Source organism: Myripristis murdjan, chromosome 16, assembly GCF_902150065.1.
Source record: "Myripristis murdjan chromosome 16, fMyrMur1.1, whole genome shotgun sequence".
NCBI lineage: Eukaryota > Metazoa > Chordata > Actinopteri > Holocentriformes > Holocentridae > Myripristis > Myripristis murdjan.
Genome location: NC_043995.1, coordinates 7,822,494 through 7,847,500, shown reverse-complemented (window position 1 = coordinate 7,847,500; position 25,007 = coordinate 7,822,494). Strand labels below are relative to the sequence as shown.

General features: G+C 40.1%; 1 protein-coding gene across 1 annotated transcript in view; it reads right to left on the bottom strand.

The window, feature by feature from the left end:
• The window catches only part of LOC115373316 (CUB and sushi domain-containing protein 3-like), a 285,861-nt gene that overhangs the window by 248,051 nt on the left and 12,803 nt on the right, over positions 1-25,007 (bottom strand). Inside the window, exon 2 of the mRNA XM_030071637.1 lies at positions 4,821-5,043. Coding sequence (XP_029927497.1) covers positions 4,821-5,043 — 223 coding nt within the window. The remainder of the gene's footprint in view (positions 1-4,820; positions 5,044-25,007) is intronic.

The following is a 25,007-nucleotide window of genomic DNA, read 5'->3' as shown; positions in this document are numbered from 1 at the left end:
TTTGCCTATAACACATCAGTAAGTAAATAACCTGTAACCAACACACAATCAGAGCATCTCTGCAGGACTACACTAGTTCTGCACAGCTGACCCCTGTGACCTCAGCTTTGCTGTGTTTGCTCTCACTGCATTACAACGCAGCCCAAAAAATGCTTGAACTGACATCTCTGTAAACAAACACCTTTCTGTACTTGGAGTAGGAAGTCACTCCCTGTGGGCCTTTCCTGAACTATACAGAAAAAAAGCCTTCAACAGCACTTCGATACCGCAGTAAACAACTGAATTCAATACTGAATTTTATCAACAGTTGATACTGTCACCAAAATGTGCTCTGTAAGCACAAATTAGATTTCAGTGTCACCTCCAGATGGTGAACACATGTGGACTGGAACAGTTAAAAAAGAAAGAAGAGAATTGGGATAGGCAAAGCTGCTGTCTGGCTCTTGATCTGCAGCAGTCAATGCAGAATTCAAAAGTTTAAGTTTAAGCAAAAAAATAAAAATAAAAAAAGGCAACAGTGTTGAGCAGTCCACAAACAGAATTACATAACTAAATCCCAGTCCACAACAACTGGTCGAAAAAAAACTGGTGTCAAAAGCAAAATAAGGAACTATTTCATTTAAAGAGACAGACACCCAATCAATATCAAGAATGTTTCACCAAATTTCACAGCAATCACCCAAATAGATTTTGAGATATGATGCTCTCAACCTAACTACTCACAGCCAGACAGACCGACCAACCAACATAGTGACATATAGGTCTCAGCTTCCCAGCGGGACACAGCTATTAAGTCACTTCAATTTAAAAACATGAGTTCCTTCCTGCCTTAAAATTGTAGCTTAACTCCACCTGTCACCGCATGACCTTAAGAAAAATTCAATCAGCAAATGTCTAGTCATGTGCTTGATGAACTAGATTCTGAAGATAATTCTTCTTTCACAAGTGAAATAGTTTTCAGATTCAGTTCTTCATGTGTCACAAAACTACTCAACCATTTTGGCAAAAAGAGGTGAACACTATTTACCATGTCTAACAGAGAATGACCAATCTTACTACTCTGATTGGAGAGCTCTCTAGGTTTGTCTGTTCCTCCAAATGCATTAACGGGCAACAGTTAACAGGCAACAATTGGGGGAACAGACCACATTTCCCAGAAATCCTGCAATCCTGCAAAATGTGCTTCTGCTTCCTGGTGTGGCATACCTGGTCAAGTTTTGTGACGTGAATCCATTTTGAAGTTATTAGCCTCTTTGTGATATGCCATGCCCTCTTTTGGCCAAGGGGTGCAAATAGTTAGCTGCTTTTTCCTTTGCTCATGACTAACCCTCCCACAAAATCTGGTGAGTCAGAGTATCCATGTGGCAGCTGTGCCACTGTGTGAACTGACAAACAGACAAACGAATACATGGTCTAACAGGTAGGGGACAATTAAGAGAAGAATAAGACAGCAAAAACTGTTTTTTAAAGGGTGAAAAAACCTGCTGATGGAACATTTCCTTGACATGGAGTAATCCCATTTGTTGTGTGAGAACACCTATTCAATGATGAAAATGCAAATTGTAGATAACTACTCCACATCAATGATGATGGGTCACATTAGTAAACACAGAGTTACCCTAGATTATGAAAGCTGCTAGAACTTTATTTTCCATGAGCAAGATTATCCAAATGTATTTTTTATTTCTGTGCCCCACCAAATTCTGAACTGGGGCTTTTGAATCAGGCTACAGTGAACATTAAAATGTGCATGTCAGTTTGTTTTTAGGAAAGCCAGCTAGATTATTCCATCATTCCAAAAGTTGGTGCATCGTTTTGTCAACACTGATTTTCAGCCAAGTTGTTGTTCACAGTGCCAGTGGCCTCATACTTAAGAAGTGTGGGAAAAAAAACTGTATTATGACTTGCAGAGGTGCTAATGTCTGAATTTTAGAGATGTGGTTGGCCTCTTGGTTGTTTAAAGTTTCAGCTTCGACAGATCATACAACGCCATCCAACTGACAAAATCAAGTTAGGTTGTGGAGTCTGAATATAACAAATGATTAGCGACAAATAGTTGCAAAAGGTTTTATAGAGGCTAGACCTTCATAATTTTAAGATATTAAGGCTATTTAAGATTATGAATTTTGAAGCTGAAATTTAATTAAGCGAATGTGAATAACACACACACACACACACACACACACATACATTGAATTAATAACTGAAGAGAGGTCATTTCACCAAATTGCTATGTGAGTTTTTACAATGCATTACTATCACTTAGTAAACTTAATATAGGTGTTAAAGTCAAAATTCTGGTATTGTGATACTTGTTATATTTGACTAATATTGACAAATATCCAAGCGAAACATCAGTAACTGTTGTCACACAGGATGTATGCTATGTAAGTGGTTGATGTGCCATTGTACTGACATCTAACTCCAACTATTGGCATTAAAATGCCCTCAGTTTATGGTATGTGGGCTGCATGAGCTTTCAGTGTCAACCAGTGTGTTGTGTTAATATGCTCTGGTTTGAGTATTTTAAGTTACTTATCCAAGATTGATTGGGCTAGCACAGCAACAAGAGCACTAAGCCAAATTGCTGATACTCCTCCATGCTTCTGGAAAATACAATACAGATGTTATGCCATAACAAGGTCAAAATGTCTGTAGAATTGCTCATAGACTCTAAAAGTTCGCCTTTGAGATAGTGATGTCGAGTCAACAAGCACAGCGTCAAACTTTTCACAAAGCCTGACCTTGAAAACACCATTACATAACATAAGCCTATGAGAATGTACAATGATGCAGCTGTAAAGTATCAACAGTGATTCAGCTCTTGAATCCATCCGTTCCTCTGCCACTCTTACCTTTACATTTTCCATTCTATTAGCATGTAACCTTGGTCTTGTTTCACAAGCCATGCAAATAGGCCGGGAGAAATCATTTCTGCCCAGTCATTTGGAGTGTTTTCAGAAAAAGATGTTGGCCCCCACTTTCACCTCTGAGGGAACGTGCTTATGAATACAAGTGGATAATCAGACACTAAGATGCCTTTTTAAAAAGCTTTTGACAGGTTTAAAAGCCAGTGTGTGTATCCACACTCTTCCTCTATCAGCTTTGACAAGAGATAATCTCCTCATGATACACAGCACACTTATCTGCAGTATAAAGAGTGGGTTTATTTAGAGCAATTTGGTTCGACAAGGAAAATGTAAAACCTTTATGGCTCTTTCCTTTGAAATCTAAATTTAAAAAAATATTATTTTAATTCTGAAAAAAGAGAGAGAATGTCCTAAGCATGCTGTGGTCCCATTTCTCTGAGCAGAACGTCTTATGCTTTCTTCTTTTCTGAGATCATAACAGACAAAAAAATGTTCCCTGCAACCATTACTGATGGTTGGCTTGTCTCTTTCAATAGTTACACCTAATCTAACAGGTTGTGTTAATAATTTTAATGTTAATAATTTTATGGAAAAGCTAAATGTTTGGAGTATTCCTTAATTGTTTTCTAAAGCTAACATAAGAGTGGAGATTATATGTACACAGTGTTTTCATCTGCATCTGAGGTCTAACATATACTTTCAAGAATGGTGTACACTAAGAGACGGAATCTCAACAGTGAATTTTCTCCCAAATCTGTAAAATTGTGATAATTCATACTTCGGCCTATAAGGGGCAAAATTTCGAGGTAAGCTGTAACTACCTCTTGCATTTAGATTCCATATCAGAGCCTCACCTGCAAAACCATCAATTCTTACCTCAACTTGAATATCAAGACTTTTTTAAAGTTGGTTACTTAACAGTGCTGAGCTCACAGCTCATCACTGCATACGTACGCACACTGTCAACTATTCAATGACTCCCCATGTTTCCCCAACTCTCTTAATATTGTGTCACGCTGTTGCAATGATTAGCCTGTTTGTCAATTCATAACTGATATGCACAGCAAAATAAAACTCAGGATGCCTGGCCCGGATGCTGTTAGAGTCAGAAATAGTGGATATGGAGAATTAAAAATAAAGAAAAAAACTGAAAATTTTGCAATCAGTCTATGGGATATCAGTTTAGGTTCTTTGTAAAAATGCAGAAAACATATCCAATGAACAGTTGTCTGCATGTTCCCTGGATGATGTAAGTAAACCTAATTTTAATGTTTTATTTTCATGTTTCTCTGTATCACCATCTCCTTCAATGAGGCATTTGAGAGAATAAAAGATGGGGACTACAAAGCTGACCCAGGAATCAGCGAAGCCAGCACAGCATGCTTATTTACAAGAAAACTGCTTGGGATTCTATTTAGAGCCATTTGGTCTGATGAAAAAGAAAAAATATTTCAGTTTCTTTTCTTTGAAACCCAAACATGACATGACTCTTTAAAGTGCATTTCATGAAAATGGCTTTTTATGATTTCTTTATGATCCACATCTGTTTGAATCAAACCCCATACGATTGTTTTCTCTATTCACGTCACGATTTTTCACTGTCAGTGCTGCACTATAGGTTGGAAAGAAATGCACTGATGTTCAGTTCCATTTTGATTTAATGAGCCTTTCACATGTGAAGTCAAAATCAGAATCTTCAGTTTTGTGGAAAGTGGTGAATTGTGCACCAAAGCGTGTCTGAGAGGGGCGGACACACTACACTCCTTGCATGCTACTGCTGTCTGCGTGACACCTCACTGACAGGAACAAGCATACATTGTCGTGTGTACATAAAAGATGAACTTTCAGTCAGAGCTGATCATTGAAGGCTTTCCTCCCTCTCATCTCTCCCACTGCCTGCCAGGCATCAAACAGAGCTTCAAGGTGCATAGCTGGAGGGCTCTTCCTTACCTCGTCCTGAAGTTAGCTGGATGCGGGTGCCCATCATACAAAGATAAAAAGTCATATTCCTCTTCCACAGCGAAAGATTGAAAAACTATATGAATCCTGTTCCCCTCCTCAGCTACAATCACCCAGGTACAGTTCGCTCCATTTGGATATCCATATGGAAACCCTGGGCTCTCTATCGTCCCGTTCCTCCCTTTTAAAGTGCCTCCACATGTATGGATGAAACCTGTGAAGAAAGGGAACACACATTCAGTTATTATGAAACACGAGTGTGAATGGCATTCCCTTTTGTGGAGAGACAAAAGTGTAATTAAATGCACTGAGTACAAATGCTCTTGAAGAGAAGGTATAAACACAGTTTAGCCTTGACATTTTTGAGCTTGATAAACCTTGCCTAGTGCACATGAACCAACAGCAGTTGGGCAAATGGGCAAAATGCTCATTGACACCCATCTGGCACTCCAAGCAGTAGTAAATAAACAATTAGGATATCTATGAGAATTTCAAACAAGCTGACAGATGCTGTCACAAAGGTCACACATTTTATTGTACAGTACACACTGCATGCAACAGTAAATTTCAGGTGCAATATTTCTGTAGCCCAAAAGGAACTGTCTGGAAATCCACACTGTTTACTTTTCAGCTGGCAGAGGGTTCAAGGTGCAACAAGGCCAGAGTAAACATGTCACCATCCTTGAATGATGAAGTCCTTGGGCCTGTTGCACAAAGCCAGTTAAACATAATTGGGGTATCACTAGGGTAGCTGGCTTCACAAAACCAAACGCCAACAATCCTGGCTAACTAAATCTCACAAAAGTTTCTGGAAAACCTGCCCTATAAAATTGCCCTATTGTTAAAAAATGGCTAATCACATGCAACATGGACAGATCCAGTGCAGTGCATTTAGGATCAGATAAGATGAAATTAACTTGTGGGGAAAAAGTAGGGAAATAAGGTTGCTGCAGTGGCACAAGCTAAAAAAAATATTTCATATTCAGAATATAGATTTCATGTTGCACAGATCAGACTAAGCAATAATATCAAGGAAACTGTTAATTTAAAATGAATTTTATTCATTTTTATCTCTGCAGTCAAGTATTGTAATCTACCTATTTTTAGAGGCCCTGTTTCATAGCCAGAGAGGGCACATGGCCTAGAAAGGCTACAAATGTTTATAAAATCTCTGACATAATAAATCACTGTGAAAAACAAAGTGGTTCCTACAGTCTCCAAAGACTGTTGCTCTACTTCAGTGGTATCCCCTGTATAGTTCTTTTCATTATTTGTCTCATTCACATGAATGCAGTCGTCATTTCAAAAAGGCAATAGGGACCTCAAGGAGTATTGACATGTTTTTTTCTGATGAGGAGGCAGGCATTTTATATGTTTGGATCCCATTAACCAATTAATGCCTGTTCTTTTCACTAATGTATCTGCCCCGGGGCTACATATGAAAACTAGCCTTTTTGGCTAATTCTGACATATTTTAAATGTGCACCGCCCTTGTCAAATAAACTAATCAACTAAATATAACCTGATCTGAAACTATCCGCCCCGTGTGACAGGCAGGACACTTTGCAAGTCCATCACAGGGCTAATAATAAATACAGTTTTCCACTTGACCACCTAGTGCCATTCTGAATGCTGAAATGGTGCAGCATGATGCATCAAGTTTTGCCAAAATCAGATCAGTGATGTCTGAGTGGACAATTACTGTGTGCCACCTCTCCCTAGCCTTGGGTTGATTGGTGTAACTTTGAAAATCTATGCTCTGGTGAGATACAGTACATCAAGCACATAAACAAGTAAACAAACATCATGCCAAATATTCCAAAATTTCAGATGCCACAATGGAGCACGTAGTTAAGTTGAATCCCAGATATTGTGCGGTAAATACAAACAATTCAAGAACTGCTGTAGTCCCCCTTTAGATCAACCAGTGTCATTTAGGAAACAGTGAAATGAAACAATGGCACACATCATTCAACCCAAGTTTCCTCATTATACACTCAGTGATATCCAAAATAGCGTGTATGGTGAATGGCAGAGTTGGGGAATAAAACAATTTTGATCGTCATGACAAAATGTGCCCACAACTGCAATGATAAACTTTTGGGAATTGATTTTTGTTTTTATTGATCTGCACAGAAACTTGTAATACAAACAACCAATCCAGCCAGCTAGAGACAACCAGTACCAACATCTAATCTAATCATAACACAAATACCCTGACAAACACCAGCAGCCAATAAGATGGCAAAAAAACAATGTGTTACAACTTACCGGGTAAACACCCACTCACAGCAAAAAATATGATACAGAGCAACACTGATTCTTGAGTTACCAGAGAAGAAAATACAATAAATGTGGTGGTAAGTGGATCTCAACTGGAAAAAATGAGCACGCAGATGTGAAAAGACTTAGTGAACAATGACCATGAAAGAGGAGCATCACATTAAATGTAGGCTATCATGTGGAAATGGTTTGAGAATCTCTACTCTGACAAACAAAATTATGTTTTTGGATTCAGCCCATGTTACATTCCAAAACATGTTATTCAGATTACAGTGATATTTTGAGGGGAATACTTTAAAAAAATCACATTTTTAAAGCCTCCACAAGCAAACCATTTATTTTCAAATTGGTCTACACATTTTCTTCTTGCATGCAGCAAAGCAGATGGTCCACACAAGCATATTTGTCCACACTACATAACAGCGTCATTAGAATGGTGCGCCTTCGGCTCATATGGAAACACCATGAATATTTCAAGTTCAAAGCAGACAATGGAAGGAACACAACAGTGGAATGTAAATTGTGCCTTACAGCCACAAAAACCTTGGCTGCTTTCAAGGATTCCACATACCAAAAAAAGAAAAAAAAAATTATCTGCAGTAAGTGTCTCTAACTGTTAGCTAAATTGAGTCTAACATTTCAGTCTGTTCTTAGTATAAAAAGCTCAAAAATTGTAAAACTGTGCTAGATTATCAAATGTTTAACCCTGGCCACATATTCTCCCTGTTTTTTTGTTTAGCTTGTTTATTTGTTCGTTTGTTTTTTGTTGGGAAAAGTACTTCAAACTGGGAATTTCTCAGCTCCATGGTTCTCCATGTTACCAGCCAAATCCTGAAAGGCAAGATAAGCTACAACCAAATCCTGAAAGGCTGTGGAACAGAGAGGAAATAAACCATATTCTAATTTCTTCAAAGTTCAATACCAAACTAAAAAATAGATTTATGTATGTAAACATAAAGATGTCCTTGTAACCCAGATAATACACACTCACATCTTCAGTTACCACTTATTTCAATCACATACAATTATCTTTTCAAAATCACATAGCCTACATTCTTGACTTACTGAAGACTAACATTCAAACTGTTCCTAAAACATACATCATCTTTTAATTATGACCTGACTTAGCCTTATTCACCAAATACCAAAAACAAAATTTGTTTTGAGCGTGAAGCCATCAACACCAAAATGCATCTTTAATTTCTTTTGCATTAATAGTAAAGTTATACTAGTAAAAAATCAGATTAGAGCACTGATAATGGCATTAAAATAATGAAATAAAGCAACTAGATAAGCGTACTTTAGCTGTTTTCTATACATTCTCCTTTAGAAACAACTTCTCACTGTCTATTCAAATTAATTCAAATTAATCAGAGCACCTGGTCCTGCTGGTAGCCATGGGACTACTGCAATTTTACACCTTGACCCATGACTTCAAGGGTTTAAAATAAACGTGGAAGGCTATGTTTGTTTGTTCGTTTGTTTAACCCGTTACAAGTTAGACAAACAAACAAACAAACAGAGTTTTCCTGTGTTCACTGAAGCTAGCCAGGGTGACGACGCCGTTAGCTCGCTTAGAGGCCAACACAGCCCGTGATAAACGTCTGCTTAACTTTTTCCTGGGAAAACTTATGTCACTCACACACCTAGCCGGGTGTTTGACGTTATTCGTTATTTGACGACGTGTAAAAGCCAACATGGTGTGTTTTCACAGTGTTTGCATACCTGCGAGGGAGCGAGGAAGCGGGGACAAGCAGCCAAAACAGTGAGCCGTGATGCTCATCACATGCCTGACCGACGAGCGCTCGGGTTTCCCTGCTGGACCTACTGCTACAGCGACATCTAGTGTCCAAAAATATGGTTGTCAGTGACGCTGCACGGTGACACTGAATTTTCCATTTAGTAAAGACTTTTTCTAAACCTCTACAACAGAACTAACAGCCCCTAATGTAAAAAAAAAAAAAAAAAAAGATTGCACAATCACTTCGGAGTAAATTCCTTGATTAACATGAAAATTTCGGTTTGGTTTAAGTGTACCAGGGCTTTTAGTGAGCCAGCATCCAGGTCCAAAAATCGTAAAGCATAGTAATTCCAACCAAGTTTACAAATTTTGAGCATGGATCATGTTCACACTCCAAAAGTATGAAAATGCAGCCACTCGGCTTACAGGGAACTCACTTTCCAGAATGGCATTCCATAAAGACAGACATAGACAATACAGCCCAAATTCAAAGTTTTTTGTTTTCTTTTTGGATATATTCTAAATGTAATCTGAATACAATGGAATACTTTAATGATTGCATTTAGGACAGTCTATTCAGGCACTGAATACTTTTTCAAAATATTCTACCCAATCCTGACAGTTTATTTATTTATGTAAAATTTTGCATTTTGTTGGCCTGTGTTAATCTCAGTGTGAAATACTGCCAACCTCTGAGCACAAAGAGTACATGAATTTACAGTATTATGCTAGCCTTAGTCATCCGTTGATTCTTGAACTGCCAGCAATTATTGAACTCAACCCAAGCATCATATAAAATGCATCAAAGGACTAAAAAGAAACTGAAAATTGCCAATGTCTCCTTGGAAACTGATATTTTAGGAGCAGCCAACTCATTTTAGATTGACAGTGTGTTGATTTTTAATTTAAGTTATGTTTCCAAAGTTACAGTAATACCCATTAGACAGTGTTTGTCATCAAGACATCTTGAACTTACGAATGGATTTCCATTAAGGTTGGTAATTTGGTGGACAGATTGGACTAAGGAATAGTTGCTTGGACCTGGGAGGGGGATTTCTTTTCTTATATTATTGTTTGTTTATTTGTTTGTTTGTAGCCATGAAAGACAGAAACTTGATGCCAAAACTTTGTTTTAAAATTTAACTAAGGGATATGTCTTGGGGTGTGACAACAACTTGTTGATGATATTGCTCAGGTGCTGATAATTATTGTTCTTCTGTTCCAGCTTCAGTATTCTACCTTAACCTTGATAGAGATGGAAGCATGTCTACATGAAAGTAGCAGGTAACTTCTTCAGACTGCAGCAGCTAATTTCATCCCTTTTGTTACAAGCAGCTCAAAAAGGGCCACTTATATCGTCCCGGCCCTCACTTTGACCCTGGTGCCCTCAGTCAGTCATTAGTGAGCTGCCCCACATCACAAAGACATAGAATACATGCACACAAGCAAAACAATAACAGGATAAAGAAGGACACATAACAACACCTCCCTTTAGATGACAGCCATGTTGTGTAATTCTAAGGTACACGTGAGAGGGCATTGGCCATAACCTTGTCATGCCCCTTTTTGTGATGGATTTGTACACTGAAGTTATGAGCTATTCGGGCACAAACAGGAGCCGATTATTACTGTTATACATCCAATTTAGGAACACAAGGGGATCTGTAAAACCTGTCACTGGCTTCAGAGTTGAGCCCACATAAGCCTTGAAATGCTGGAGGGCCCAGAGCATTGCTAGGGCTTCTTTTTCAATTGTGCTATACTTACGCTGGGCTGCAGAGAACTTCTTAGGGAAGTAACAGACATGGTGTTCAATGCTGTAGGAATCTTCCTATAGCAACACAGTGCCAGTTCCAGTACCATTCGTGTCAACTTCCAACTTGAATGGCACTGCAAAGTCTGAAGCCAAAAGCACTAGCTTCAGAGAAGAGTTTTTGCAGTCTGAAAAGCCTGCTTGCACTTTGCTTCCCAAACCAAACTCTTAGTGGAGCTAAGGAGATCTGTCATGGGGACACAATGGATCAAAGCTACGGCAAAACCCTCAGTAGTAACCAGCTAAGCCAAGAAAATGGTGCAGCTCCCGCTTAGTAGTTGGAACAGGGAACTTAGCAGTGATAGCGGTTACCTTAGCATCTACTGGATGCGCTTGGTCCTGACCAACCTGCTTGCCCAGATAGGTATGGTAGCCTTTACAAACATAATTCTCCTGCATGTTTACATAGCACATGGTCTTATGTCTCCTAGCTGGGGTGCAAATAACAATCTGTTTAACTCAGTTTTTTCTCATCCACATAAGGGCCTGCAAACCTGGCTTGCAGGCCAGTGAACCAGGACCAGAGATAGGAAGGAAAGCCAGCACAGAGAGGATTGAAACCTTTATTTGACTGCATTCTTATCAAAGTGAGCTTTCATTTTATATAGGAGATGGTCAGTGCCTCTTTTGCTACTCCATGAGCATGATGAAGACACTCTCCGAAAGAACTGATATAGTCCGGCACTTTTTGGCTAGGAGCAGAATCTCCAATCAACTGCCCATGCAACAATTTCAGTGGGCCTCAAACTGTGTGGCCAAACACCAGTTCTGCAGGAGCGAAACCCAGTGTATCCTGAAACAGTTTCTCTGATGGCAAAAAGCAAGATCTGTATGCCCTCATCCCATGTTTTGCCAGTTTCAAGACAATAAGAATGCAACACAGTCTTACAGGTTTGGTGGTGGTGCTCTAGGCACTACAGATCTGATGCTTCACAGCCAACACTTCCGACACCTGAGCAAACATTTTGGACATAAAATTAGTACCTTCGTTTCTTTGAATGACCTTTGGCAAACCAAAAGTGGTACAGTATCGAGTTGAAGCACACGTTACAGTTAAGATATACTAGTGACCAGGTTTGACTTACGCAATGGACCAACACAGTCGATAAGGAGTCTCTAAAACAGCTCTCCCATCACAGGTATATGACAGAGTGGAGTTTAAGGAATCTCTTGGTTTGGTTTCCTAACCAACTGACAAGCATGACAAGAGCGGCACTTAGAAATATCACTTTTCAAACCGGGCCAGAAGACATGCTTCAAGATGTCACCCAATAGGTTTTAGTTATCCCTAGGCAACCAGACAGAACATCTCACTCTCAGTCTCTGCACACAGTAACCAAAGGTTGTCCCCCTCTGGTAGGTAGTATTCCACCCAGAGTCATCATTGGCTGAGGACACCATCCTCCCAGTAGTAAGCAACATGAAAAGTACCAATCTCTTCCTTAGACAACAATGCTGTATTACACTGCACTAAGGAAGGATCAGCCTTCTGAGCTGCTAGCTCTTAGTATCATGAGATTTGTCACTAAAACTATTTTATGAGCCTCATCAGCCAGGACAGCAGTCTCCTCCACCTCAGACACTCTCTGCTCACTCAGATAGGTGGCAACCATCTCAGGAACACAGTTTCTGAATTCCTTCAGAAGAAACAACTAATCAAGTTGCTGTTTGGTCTCAATGTTTTGAGATGTGCACCACCTATTAAACAGGATTTCCTTCTCTCTGGAAAACTCTGCTTCTAAGCCTTACAACAAACGCTGCTTATAGGCATCTGGGACCCAGTCAAGATGGATGCTGTAGCAACGTCATAGTCAGAGCTTTGGGTGAGAGTTAACAAGGAATAGGCTTCCTGAGATATAGCTGTCAGTACACACTGCAACAATAATGTCCAGACATCTTAAGGTCATTCCAAAGTGGTGGCTAGATGCTCAAAATGGGAAAATATTTTTTAACATTCTTCTCAGAGAAATAAGAGACTAAACTTAGGTTCCTACAAGCAACAAACTGAGGAGAGTCAGAAGATGTATGAGAATTAGCAGTGTCACTTTCAAATTGTGACCTAAAATCTAAATCTGCTAACCATAACGCTTTCTAGCTCCCTCACCTCTGCTCTATCTCTTTGCCTTAAACTCTAGCTGCTTTAGTGTAGACACTAATCATCCTAAGTCTGCAACTGTACCTGCTCTGTCTTGCTGCCAAGCAACTTAACTGACTCGCTTAAGTCTGGCTCCTCATCGGACTGGCTAGACTCCCTTGACAGAACTCCCTGCTCAACAAGTACAGTGACTATATTAGGTCTAAGTTAATCTTTCTTATGAGAACTCTGAGCAATTTCAATAAGTTAATGCTCTGTAATGGACATGAGCTGAGCTTTGGTAAGCGTAAAAGCTGCTCTGTCCTTGGAGCTTCAAAAAAACTCTGCAAATCTGCAAGTCCATAGTGAAAGTAGCAAGATGGCCCGATATAGAACAAAAGTTTACACCAAAAATTACAGGAAAGTACTTCCAGAGACATGAAACAAAATAAGGTCTCCCTAGAGAAGCCCCTTAACTAGGTAGCTACAAACCAGCACAACACAGTTAAGGCTTATTTATAATCCCTTTACATACAAAAATTGATATGCCTGTTTGAAACATTGTAAACGTCTCTGCCCACACGCTTCTATGCGTACTTTATGTTGGCATGAATGTTAAGCAACAAATCCACTAGGGGGCAGCTTGCGATGCCAGGTCGAGATAATGGACCTTCTACAAAGAGGCAAAAGTGGAGGTGTTATAGATAGAGGTTGTCTGTGAGGTCACTGAATACATTGCAACAGGAATGTGAAGATATTTTTTCTCTGATATTACCAATGAGAGAAATTGACTTCTTCATGTCTCATTCATAGACTGGTCTTTCTTGAACTATTGGTTACACTGCACCCGCGATTAGCGCTAGTGCTGCTCCATTTTGTCCATATCTGTACGCTTCATGAAAACATGCACAGAAATATGGCCGAAATGAATGCAAAGTACAGACAGAAGCCTCTATCCATATCCATATCCATACTTAGCATTGTGTGGTAGTGTTGACAAAAACAAAGCTCACACAAACAAAACGACAGCATGAGCACTGGCACTTCCTGCTCAAACTGCCAGTCTAATCAGGGTTATAAATTTTCTAGAGGAACACAACTACAACCTAGCATTTAACAGAAGCTACTGCACATAACAAAATAAAATTGCTCTAAATGCCTACATTCACAAAGAATATGGTGCATTTGAAGAACGAAGGCCAGTGAATGCTACCATGTTTTCGCTAGATTACAGGTTGACTTGATTAGAAGTTAACGTTTCAAATTAGTCTACAACTTACCTGGTTTCCTCTCTACCTACAAGACACTAGCGGCCACCACAGGGTTACCAGACAAAAACATCAATACCTGCAGACTTACTTAACCAGGAAAGCTCTTAAAAAGAAAAATCTACCTCATCTGGCAACATCATCATGAACCTACTAACAGAAACAAAATAGAAAATATAGCTCTAGGGGTACAGAGATTAACTCACCTACTCAAAACTGAGCTTTAGACAAGCCCCCATCATGTTATGATAAGCTCAAAAGGTCACAACATAAGGAGGAACACGACACCAGCTTAGATGCAAAAGAACAGGCAAAAGTAGACACACACACACACACACACACACACACACACACAGATAGATAGATAGATAGATAGATATGTGTGTGTATGTGTGTGTGTGTACAAGCAAACCACTAACAGGACACAGAAGGACACATAACACTACTGTATTTCAGTCAGGGTTCACCCACTAATGGGGCTGCACTGGCTTAGTCACTCATCTAGCACATTGATCAGCTGAGCGTTCACATGCTCAGCTGATCAGTGTGAGTCTATCCAAACCTACTGGGCTTTGCCCTATATAAGGCAGAGGCAACCAGTCCTTATCCCCTTTTCTTCAGCATCTGAAAACGGCAACATTGCAAAGGATGGAATTGACTGACACTCTGCAGGAAAGAGAAACTTTAATGGCTGGCTAGCTGTCTCTCTCTCAAAACTCCCTCTCCACCGGCCACATTAGTGTTTAGAGCAGCGGGGTCTCTCACTAGGCGCCAGCTTGTTCAAGAATCATGCGGCAAAGATCCAATGCATTCGAACAACTGGCCCAGCTGAGCTCACTGACAAGTTCACTGCCAGCCAGGCTTTTTTTGTGGTCAGCCTCCCTTGAGCTCGGCACTCTGTCATGTCTTTGCATGGCAGACAGACATCAGCGGCAGGTTAGCTGTCACAGGGAGTGAATGAACACTCGTGTTATGTTAACAATAATAAGCATCTAACCCCTTCAGTAAAAGAGCTAATTCCTATAACCATTCTTTTCACACTGCTTGTCATCTCTATGTTGAAAATGAGATAGATATCAGTGGCAGGCTAACCGTGTTGCTTGGGGCCCACACTCCACACTCCAAAAGCTAGTCAGGCTTGAGTGCTGGGTGCAGCGAGCTCTCCCAGAGAATCCATGTTGTCACACTACACCCTGCTCTCTGCACTCCACCAAGGGTGTCACAAGAGTAATGGGTCAGCCAGTGTTCTGAAGTCCACCTTTCCCATGGCCTCAAGAGTGGAGTGTCGCTCAATGGCTTGGTGACTGCATAAGGCAAGTCTATGTGTTAGCAGGCAGAGACCATCCCACAGCTATTCCTGCACAGCATCAGCAGCTTTGTTCAGTGGGACGTGTTGAGGAGCTTAGATTAGATGTTATCACCAATGGGGTCTCAGCACACTTCACCATAAAAAAGGTCTACACAATAAAAAAAGAAAAGAGAAAGATCTGTGCAGCAGTGCCGTGGTCAATGCCCTGTCCATTCATCAAATTTTATCAATCTAATGTCTGAGTCTTTTTCAGGATCTGTGCTTTGCACTGGAACACAGGACCTGTGAGTGAGAGACTTCTCATGCTCGTGTCTTAATTCTTTACATGTGAAGCACTCAGTGCATGTCATATCTTTATGAAAGGTGCACTACAAATAAAGTTTATTATCATTATATTATTATTATTATTGGGCACTATTGAAAACAGAGTCACCTGCAGCTGGGAGGCTTACATCTTTCTCCCATTAGCTTTACTCACCTCAGTGCCATGTTTGTTTAACAGACATCTTGTAGGGGATTAGAAGCAGAAGTGCTATAGACACTAATGTTAAAACTCTGCTATAAAAATACTATTTCAAATGTAATGTGAATGAAATGACATAGAGATCACACTATCATAATTTCAAAGGCCTTACTAAAAGACTTCAGCTGTGTTTAACCATTGCAGTTTTCATGCTATAAAACAAATGAAAGCAAATGGCTGCTCTGCTGATCGACTTTCATTCATTCTAAAGCAACAAAACAACATTAAGAAAACATAACTCAGCCATATTATGGTAGCTACTGGTTTCCATCTGTGACTGATTCATCCTACTCTTGAAATAGTATTTTAATAGCAGAGTTTTAACTTTGGAGTCTATAGCACTTCTACATTTAATCCCCTAATTGTCTTATCTCACACATGGGATCTGGTCATGTCTGGCTGACCTGATGCATGGTGGATCACATCCATCAGACTTGTGATATATAAAAGTGCCGATGCGTCAGTGTCATAGCAGAGGGTGAAGAAATTGGGCTTTATCACAATAGATCCTTGTTAGGGGGCAGAGCTTGTGAGAAACAGAATGATAGTTAGATTGTACATGGGAACTCTAGTTCTGTGATCACAGGTGGAGCCCTATGATATCATACTGCTCCGTCACCACTGAAGACTTAATGGATGATGAGTGGAGTGCTCCTTCTGTATAAACTGTGAAGCCTTGTAGGGCTGGATAGGCTCACACTGATTGACTGAGCATGTGCATGCAAATGTTCAGTGCTTTGAGGAAATTAGATGAGTGGATATATCAATAGAGCCCCATTACAGTGTGAGACCTGTGATCAAAGAACCAGGGTTAACATGTATAACTATCATTTTACTCACATGCCTCTTTTCGCTGACTAACATATGCAGGCTATATTACAAATTGGCTTGCATTGCGATTTGATGTGATTTGAATGGAAAGCCATTTGGTACTGTTAAATGTTTGCACTTTTTAACCAGTTTGAGCTGATAATAACTTAAACCTGCACTATGCAATTACAGAACCTATCGACAATCCTGAAAGTAATGTTATGCTTTAGTGGGGGCTTTTTGAGGTGTAATGATACAAACCAAAAGCAACTGGCACAGACTAGCCATGTTTTTGTTTTTGGCCCTTCTCTCCTCCTTTGCAATGTTTATTGCCAAAATCTGCACCGGACTCAAGCTCCCTGTACTGCTTCATCCACTGATTAAAAGAAGTGCTCACCCCTTCCCATCCCTGAAAAGTCACAATGGCAGAATCCATGAAGCAAGTGAGCACAACAACTGAGGCAAGTGGTGGCACTAAGCTGAAAATGTCACGTTCTGGCTCAACAAGAGAAATGTAACAAAATGAAGCCATGGTTGGTTTAGCTCTGCTATTAGCCTGCAGGCACAGAGTTTGGCAGAATTTGTCTTAGGCTGGCCTCCATACTGCCATGACATATACTTTGGGTAGAGACAGAAAGGGAAGGACAGAGCAGTAGCTTTGGAAAACATTTACATACAAAGATGTTGCTGCTCTTGATAACATCACTGGTCACATAAAATCTCATATGTACATTTAGTATTACAAATTTTATGGGTGTATTGCCCAGCACAACATGTACTGAGGCTGAGGCAGAGGACTCCTTTGACTTCATCACTGGGACAATGATCTGGCAATCAGGTGATTAAGAGCCAATTTTTGTGTTTTAATGTGCCTTTTCAGTTAAAATTAAAGAATACGCTCCAACAGCTACTGCATTAACAATGAAAGGAAATTACATGAGGAGGGACTATAATGAAATCTCTCACTGTTATTTCTAACACAGGACCTCATCTGTACAGCATTGATTCCATCTAGAGGGTCAGAAAGGCTCAGAGACAAACACCAAGCAAGGTCTTGCAAATTGGTGCCACAAGCCCTTGGCACTGTCCCCACCAACACCCCCCCCACCCCACTCAAGATGCATCTTTGCCCCTCAGTCTGCTGGCTTGCTGAAAATCAATACCCTTGACATATTGGGTCAGGCACTTACCATCATTGTCAAACTACAATACTTTGATTACTTGGCTAGGAGTTGTGGTGTAAATCTAAATGAGCGAGAGCACCACAGCTCAAATGAAGGGATTTTTAACTAGCACACACACACACACACACACACACACAATCTTTCTGGCTCACACACAGCCATTAATGCATGCAAGCAGACACATTCACGCAATTTCACATACTCACATACCACTTTTGCATACTGAATTTGCATGTGCACACTCATTCACACAGCATCATGGAGCAATAAAATGCCATTTTATTTGAGCTTATCCTGCATGTTGTCTAATGAAAAGCAAACTTAATTAAGATGCATGGTTTATCTCTGACACTTCCCTCATAGTGTAATTAGCTTTTCACACTCTGTAGGTAAAGGATGTGTGCAGTGTTGGCTGTACACACCCACTGCAGAACAGGCCAAAGGCAAACCACATGGAAAAAAGCAGCTCTGCAACTCATAAAGCCACCAACGCCCAAATTAGAGCATTCGACAGTATCTCTCTAAGTATCTAATGTATTAACTAACTGGTACTTTTGGAGAACATCTGCAGCTGGTATTATTTTGCAAGAAGTAACTCCTTTACTGTAAACATGATAACATACTTGTTTTTCCAGACTCTTTCACATTAAATCATTGAGCACCCCCTTCAGGCTACTCTGCTTACAGGGGTCCTGACCCAAGGTGAAAAGTCAAATGATCTACAGTACATTTTTGTGTTGCACATAACTGAATTGCTCCCCGGGCCAATCCAATCTTCCTCTATCAAGTGATCAAGTGCCCTGACCTTCTTCATGGACATATATGCAGTATATATCATACATCATAGGAGTTTATGTCTGGTTAAGAGTCTGGTGATTTTATCCTGCAACACTGCTCTCTGCCACACAAATGTACCCTTCAGTAATAATAAAGAAACCTCGATCTTGTCCTTGACCTTGACCTTGATGCTCCTGGGGAAGTACTTATCTACTCAAGCTGACAAGGACATCCATTGCCGTACAGAGTATATAGTGTATCCCATTCGACTGTCCATTCTCCTTCTAGCACAGCCAAAAGTTGCAGGCAGGCAATTCCCCTTCCTTCACTAACTTGTTAAAAGAAGAATTAAACAATTTGTAGACCACAGACATAGTTCTCATATAAAAAAAAGGAATATATTTCCTTATTTTAAAATAATGTACATCTCAAATGACACAAATCAAGCAGGTGTTGTATTGTTTAGCAGGTGTAGAATGATATTTTAATCAGCGTCGATGGGTCCCGTGTCATGTTCACTGTCTGCCATGAACTCTGCCTGCAGTATAGCTTCCAGCAATGGATGATACCAGTCCCAGTTACATCTGTCTCTCTCTTGCTATCTGTGTGTGTGTGTGTTTTCTGTGAGTCTCTGTCTAGTGTCTGCAGTTCCCACCTCACCTGGTTACTCTGCCAATCATCAGCCAGCTTCGCATTTGTAAAATTTACCTAACTCTCTGCCTGCCATTTTTGTGCTGTAGCCTGAGCGAACTGATTACTGTGATTGAACCTCGGACTGTGCTGGATTCTGTTTTGGCTGTCATCTTTAGTAAAGTCGTTGGTTTTACCTATATCTATGTCTGAGTCTGCATTTGACCCACTTGACTACTTAATCCATCACAGTGAACATCCTGCCCTAATTTATTCTTCATTGCTCAGGGTGAGTGAAGAGTACACTGTTGTGCTGGTGCGTTCATGTACTAGTGGGAATCTGCAGCACCTTCAAAAGCAGGCGTGAGACAAAATATGCATATGTGTGCTGTTTCATTATCAAATCAAATTACATTTATTATATTTATTGGTCACTTCACCATGTAAACAAGTTTAAAGGTGAGCGAAAATCTTGGTTGCTCACTCCTCAGCAAAGTATCTGCATATAACATAGACATAACCCAATACAACTATAATCTAAAAAGCTGGGCAGATCAAATGTAATGTCAAAGCCAGAAAATGAAACAAATGCTAACGCTCTTTGATAGTTGATTGTCTCGTACTTATATTAACGAAATTAATGTGAATAAATGGAAAAAACACTAAAAAAAAAATGTAAAAATTAAATAAAATAAACAAGTGTGGTAGGCTGTGCTTTGGAAATTTTTTGTTCTATTGCTCCCTGTGAACTAACTCTGTGCTTCTTGAGTTCTACAATATAACAAGTTGCCTTTTTTTTTTTTTTTTGTTTTTATTTATTATTATTTTTTAATTTCAGAGTTCCTTGTTATCATTTCCAGTCAAAAGTGACAAAGTGTGTGAGAAGGCATATTTAGAGTTGTTGGAAATGAAAGATGGAGCTCATAAGGGCTACTTTATGGCAACATGATTAACACTGGCCCATTACACTTACAGAGACTAATTAAAATTGCTCTGAACAATTATTTCGACAAGGGCATGTCTCCTGTTGAAAGTCAGCCCAGGCTCAGTCATGCAGTTGCTGTTGTAGGCAGTTAGCCTACAGTTTGCCTTTAATCCACTTTAAAAAATGCAGTAAGATCAGATAATCACAAGAGCAGAAATGTCTAAAGTTAAACAATCTGAATGCTAATGCACTGCTTAAAGTCATCATTTACCTTGCAAAGACATGCCAATCAACTGCAGGAACAATACATACAATTTCAATAATCACAGTTTTCATTAAATCTCACAGGGTCATGTCCACAGGAAGATGCATTTGATCTGCATATATGGTGGGAGCACAGCAAGATTTTACATACCATATTATGCTGCAAACATTCTGTAAAGTTCTACATTAATCTAGGAATAAGAAAAAGGATTATATGAGGGATTATAAAAAGGATTAAGTGACTAAAAAAATCCAACAAAAGTTGTTCGATTTTTAAGCGGTACAACAAAGTGTGCACTACTAGAACTCTGAAATGTAATCACTAAAAGTTCACTTTCATCAGAGCTCCTCAGTTCTTTCTAAGTATTCTTGAGTTAAAACATGAGGTGAATAAAAACAAAGTTACAAATATGTACAAACCACTACTGATTTATTCATCACTGCATACTCATCACGGCACCCAGTCGACACTCTACTTGACATGTGGTCAGGAAATTTCCCACTCAAGTGTCTACACAAACCTAAACATATGCTGCCTGAGAATATCAACAGAACAAGAAGAATCCAGTAAACCTTTTGTTGAGCTCAGTAAAACATTTAGTCCCAATTAGGCTGTGCCATCCAAATTTAGAAGGTGCTGGCAAAAATCCAGCATTATAGTTTTTCTTCGCAGCTTTCTTGTATCGCCCTGATTTTATAACTGAGGCAAGGACAGCACCTATAAAGCTTTATTAGTTCCGGAAATATTTCAGTGTGTGTCGAGCTTTGGATGAATAATGTTGTGAAATGTTCAGAGCAACACTGCTTGTGAACTCTTGAGTGGTGTTTCTGTGGCTGATTGTCTTGATGTCCTGGAGAATGATACAACAGATGCTCACAGCCAAGATCTCTCTCTCCTCTCTCTCTCTCCCCCTCTCTCTCTCCTTCTGAAACCTCTGCATTCCTTGCATCCATATTTCATTCCCTCTACATTTCTCTCTTCTGTATCTGTTTTCCTCTCTTTCTCTCCATAAGTTACTTACTTGACTTTTCCATTTTCTTTCGTTTCAGCCAATCACTCCATATATCTTTCCTTATCCAAGCATCTCCCTCTCTTGCTCTGCATCTCCCCTTACGGCTTTCCTTTCCTCCCTCTCTCCCACCTGCCTCCTCCTCATTCTGTCTAGTGCCTGCCTTCCTTATATTTATCTTTTCTCTGTAAGCTATCCATTATGAATTAGAATTATGATCTCTTTTCAATGCAGTGAATCATACAAGCTTGTAATATGTTAAGCACTGCCATCTCCATGGAGGCTTTATCTATAAAAAGAACATTGTAAACATTCATCTTGTTGCAAAGACTTCAAAGGAACCACAACATATGTTTTCTGGTACAGCAGAGAGGCCATGCACTAAATCCATTTACTGTGTAGCCCTACGTGTTCTTTGAATTTCACCGTCGCCACTCTGCTGCCTGCTCACGATGCAACACTGCTTCGATTGTACCACGTGCTCCCTGGTGTCACCGTCAACTCAATGCTACCTCCACGCTGCGACACCAACCATAAATTGTGATGAGAAACCACATTAACAACACGCTGTGATTGCACAGTGGGGGAAAATGGGGTTCAGAAATATGAATCAGTATCATAACGCATAAATCTGGCAGGAATGGAGGCCTCAGCAGGCAGACAGGCTGGCTGACAGACAGCCCAAGAACAGGCCCAGCTGTTACTCAAATAGTTACATTTACCCCTGATCTTTAGATATACACACAAACACTATCCTCCACACCACAACACACTTTTCATGCTCATAACTGATTATTAGATTTGCCCTGCAAGCAAAGCAGGAAAAATAGCTGTTGTCTCCCATCCTGATGGGGTTTCTGAGGGTGTGTGTCTGTCTGTATCTGTCTATCTGACTAGTGTGTGTGTGTGTCTTCCTGTTCATGGTGTGGAAGAACCGTATGCATGGAAGATATGCATCTAACTGTTGCACCTGACCATGAGTGTGCATCTGTATGCATAATGTAAATATACATATTAGTGTGAAGCATGATAATGCTGTTGGCACTATGCAAAGTTTCTGTCCACTGCAAAGGTTAAATGAATATCTGAATAGACATGCGCACTTAACATCATACCCTTTTCCATATCCAGTGCAAACAGAGTCTCCAGGCAGAATGAACCAGTTAATGAACCAAAGTGCTCTCCCGTCTGCAACTGGCAAAGAAGACTGATTTTGTAACTATAAAATACATTATGCAACATAGAATGTATCCTATTATTTTCAAGGCCTGAATGGGTTTGCGTCAGACTAAATAGGTTATTAAAGGTTTACCTTAAGCACAAATGAAAATGAGAGCTAACATTTCAGCCTGGCTTCATTAAATTTAACAGTATACAGCAGCCTGTATCTGGTACATGCACAGACATATATAAAGAGGTAGGCACTCGGTCCTTGCCAAAAAAAAAAAAAAAAAAAAAGGTCACCCAAGTGCACACACCGGGAAACTTCAATTTGCAATATGCACTCGAGTTATACAGTTAGGTCCATAAGTATTTGGACAGTGACACAATATTTATAATTTTGCTCTTGTACGCCACCGCAGGGGATTGAAATGGAGTAATCAAGACATGATTTAAGTGCAGGCTTTCAGCTGAAATTTAAGGGGTTGAACAAAAACATGGAATTAACTGTTTAGGAATTACACATTGTCACCACATTTTCAGAGGCTCAAAAGTAATTGGACAAACCATGCATAACATACATAATTATAATTATAAGGATAATATACAATATTTGGAGGAAAATCCTTTGCAGTCTATGACTGCCTGAAGTCTGGAACCCATGGACAACATCACCAAATTTTGAATTTCCTCCCTTGAGCTGTTCCGCCAAGCCCTTACTGCAGCTGCCTTCAGTTTGGTCCTCAGCAGGTGAAAAGCAGCTCAGCTGGGTTGAGGTCTGGGGACTGACTTCCCCAATAGCAAATTTCCTTTGGCTTGGATGTGGCCCAAATGAACAGCAAAGATGTGGCCCAGTTACGGAAGTGAATGACGGCCCATATCTGGCCCAGGTATATGACAGCTGTGTTTGAACCATAACATAGCCAGACCTCTGCCACAGCTGTACCAACACCAAAAGATCATATGGCTTACAACTGGGCCTCATACGGCACGCCTGTATGGCTAAGTTCTGGTAAAGCCTAATGGCTCTTATGTGGCCCACATGTGGCTGACAGACCAAAAGCCAGATTTTACCCAGAAGCTAAACTAATTTACACCAAACCTTTTACCTGGCTCACTTTCGGAAGTGAATGATGGGCCACATCTGGCCCTAGGGTGCATTAGCTTTAACTGAACCATAACAAAACCAGACTTCTACCAGGAGTAAACTAAATATGGCCTTTATGTGGCCCTCTTATAGTTGACAGTGACATTACTTGAAGTGAATGACAGGTCAAATCTAGCTGGCACCAAATAACAATAATTTTAGTGCAATATGAGCAGTGATTAAGTTGCCCTGTATATGGATCACTTTAACCATCCATGATATGTATGAAAATGAAACACACAAGTTTTGCTTCAAAGTTTTATTTCACAAAATGTAGTGCAAACAAAAATGAACAGTATAAAAAATATGAACAGTATGTAAGTATAAATGAACAGTTTAAATTTAGCTTAACTGTCAGCTTCAGCTCTTTTCTTTTCATTAGCAGTTTTTTCTCTCTTTTCTCCCACCAAGTCATTGGGTTTCTTCTAACAGCACCTTCAGAATGAAGAACATTAGAAAGAGTCGTGTTATTACCCACATAACCGGCATAAGCACATATTAATTATTTCAGTAAATATTTTTAGCCGATTAAAACTACTAATTTTAAATTCGACCCTCATGCACAAACAAACAGTAGCAGTACAATTAATTGGCGCAAATACATAGGCAGTCGGAGATCGCATCAGTCCATTTAAACTTGAGCTTACCGGTAGCCCTTTTGGTTTAGTCCTCTTCCCCATGCGTTTTGATTTTTTTTTAAAAGTGTTTTTTCGGTGACTGCTCCTGCTCTCCTCAGCTCCGTCGTCTACAGCCGAATGAATGTTAAGTCTTATTGTTCAATGCTTGTGGCGTGCGCTGCCATTTCATAAATTGTTGTATGACTTTCAGTTGAATCAGTCAGTCACTTTTCATAGAGAGGGAGAAGACACGCAAAGGAGCGTCACCTCTCACGTGACACTGGTTGCATCACTACAGAAAAGTACTGTGATTGGTTCGTTGTGGCCAGGGGATTGTGGGATTTGTAGTTTTTGAAAGACCGCACATAAGCTAGGTTACTTGCCAAACCAGTCACCCGGTCCGCACACACACTTTTGAGGGCAAAGGCGAGTGAAATGTTTGCACTAAGAGAAGCACATAGAAACTGTGAAAGATGGCCACTCGACCATATATTCATGTTGGTGGACGGGCAGAGGCGCCGCGCATAGATCTGTGGCTTCGTTACTCGCTAACGTGAGCAGCTAATCACCACTGACACGCCTCAGCTGCGTTAGCACCCAACCTTAGCAGCTAATATAATTTATATACCACACGGGAGCTGC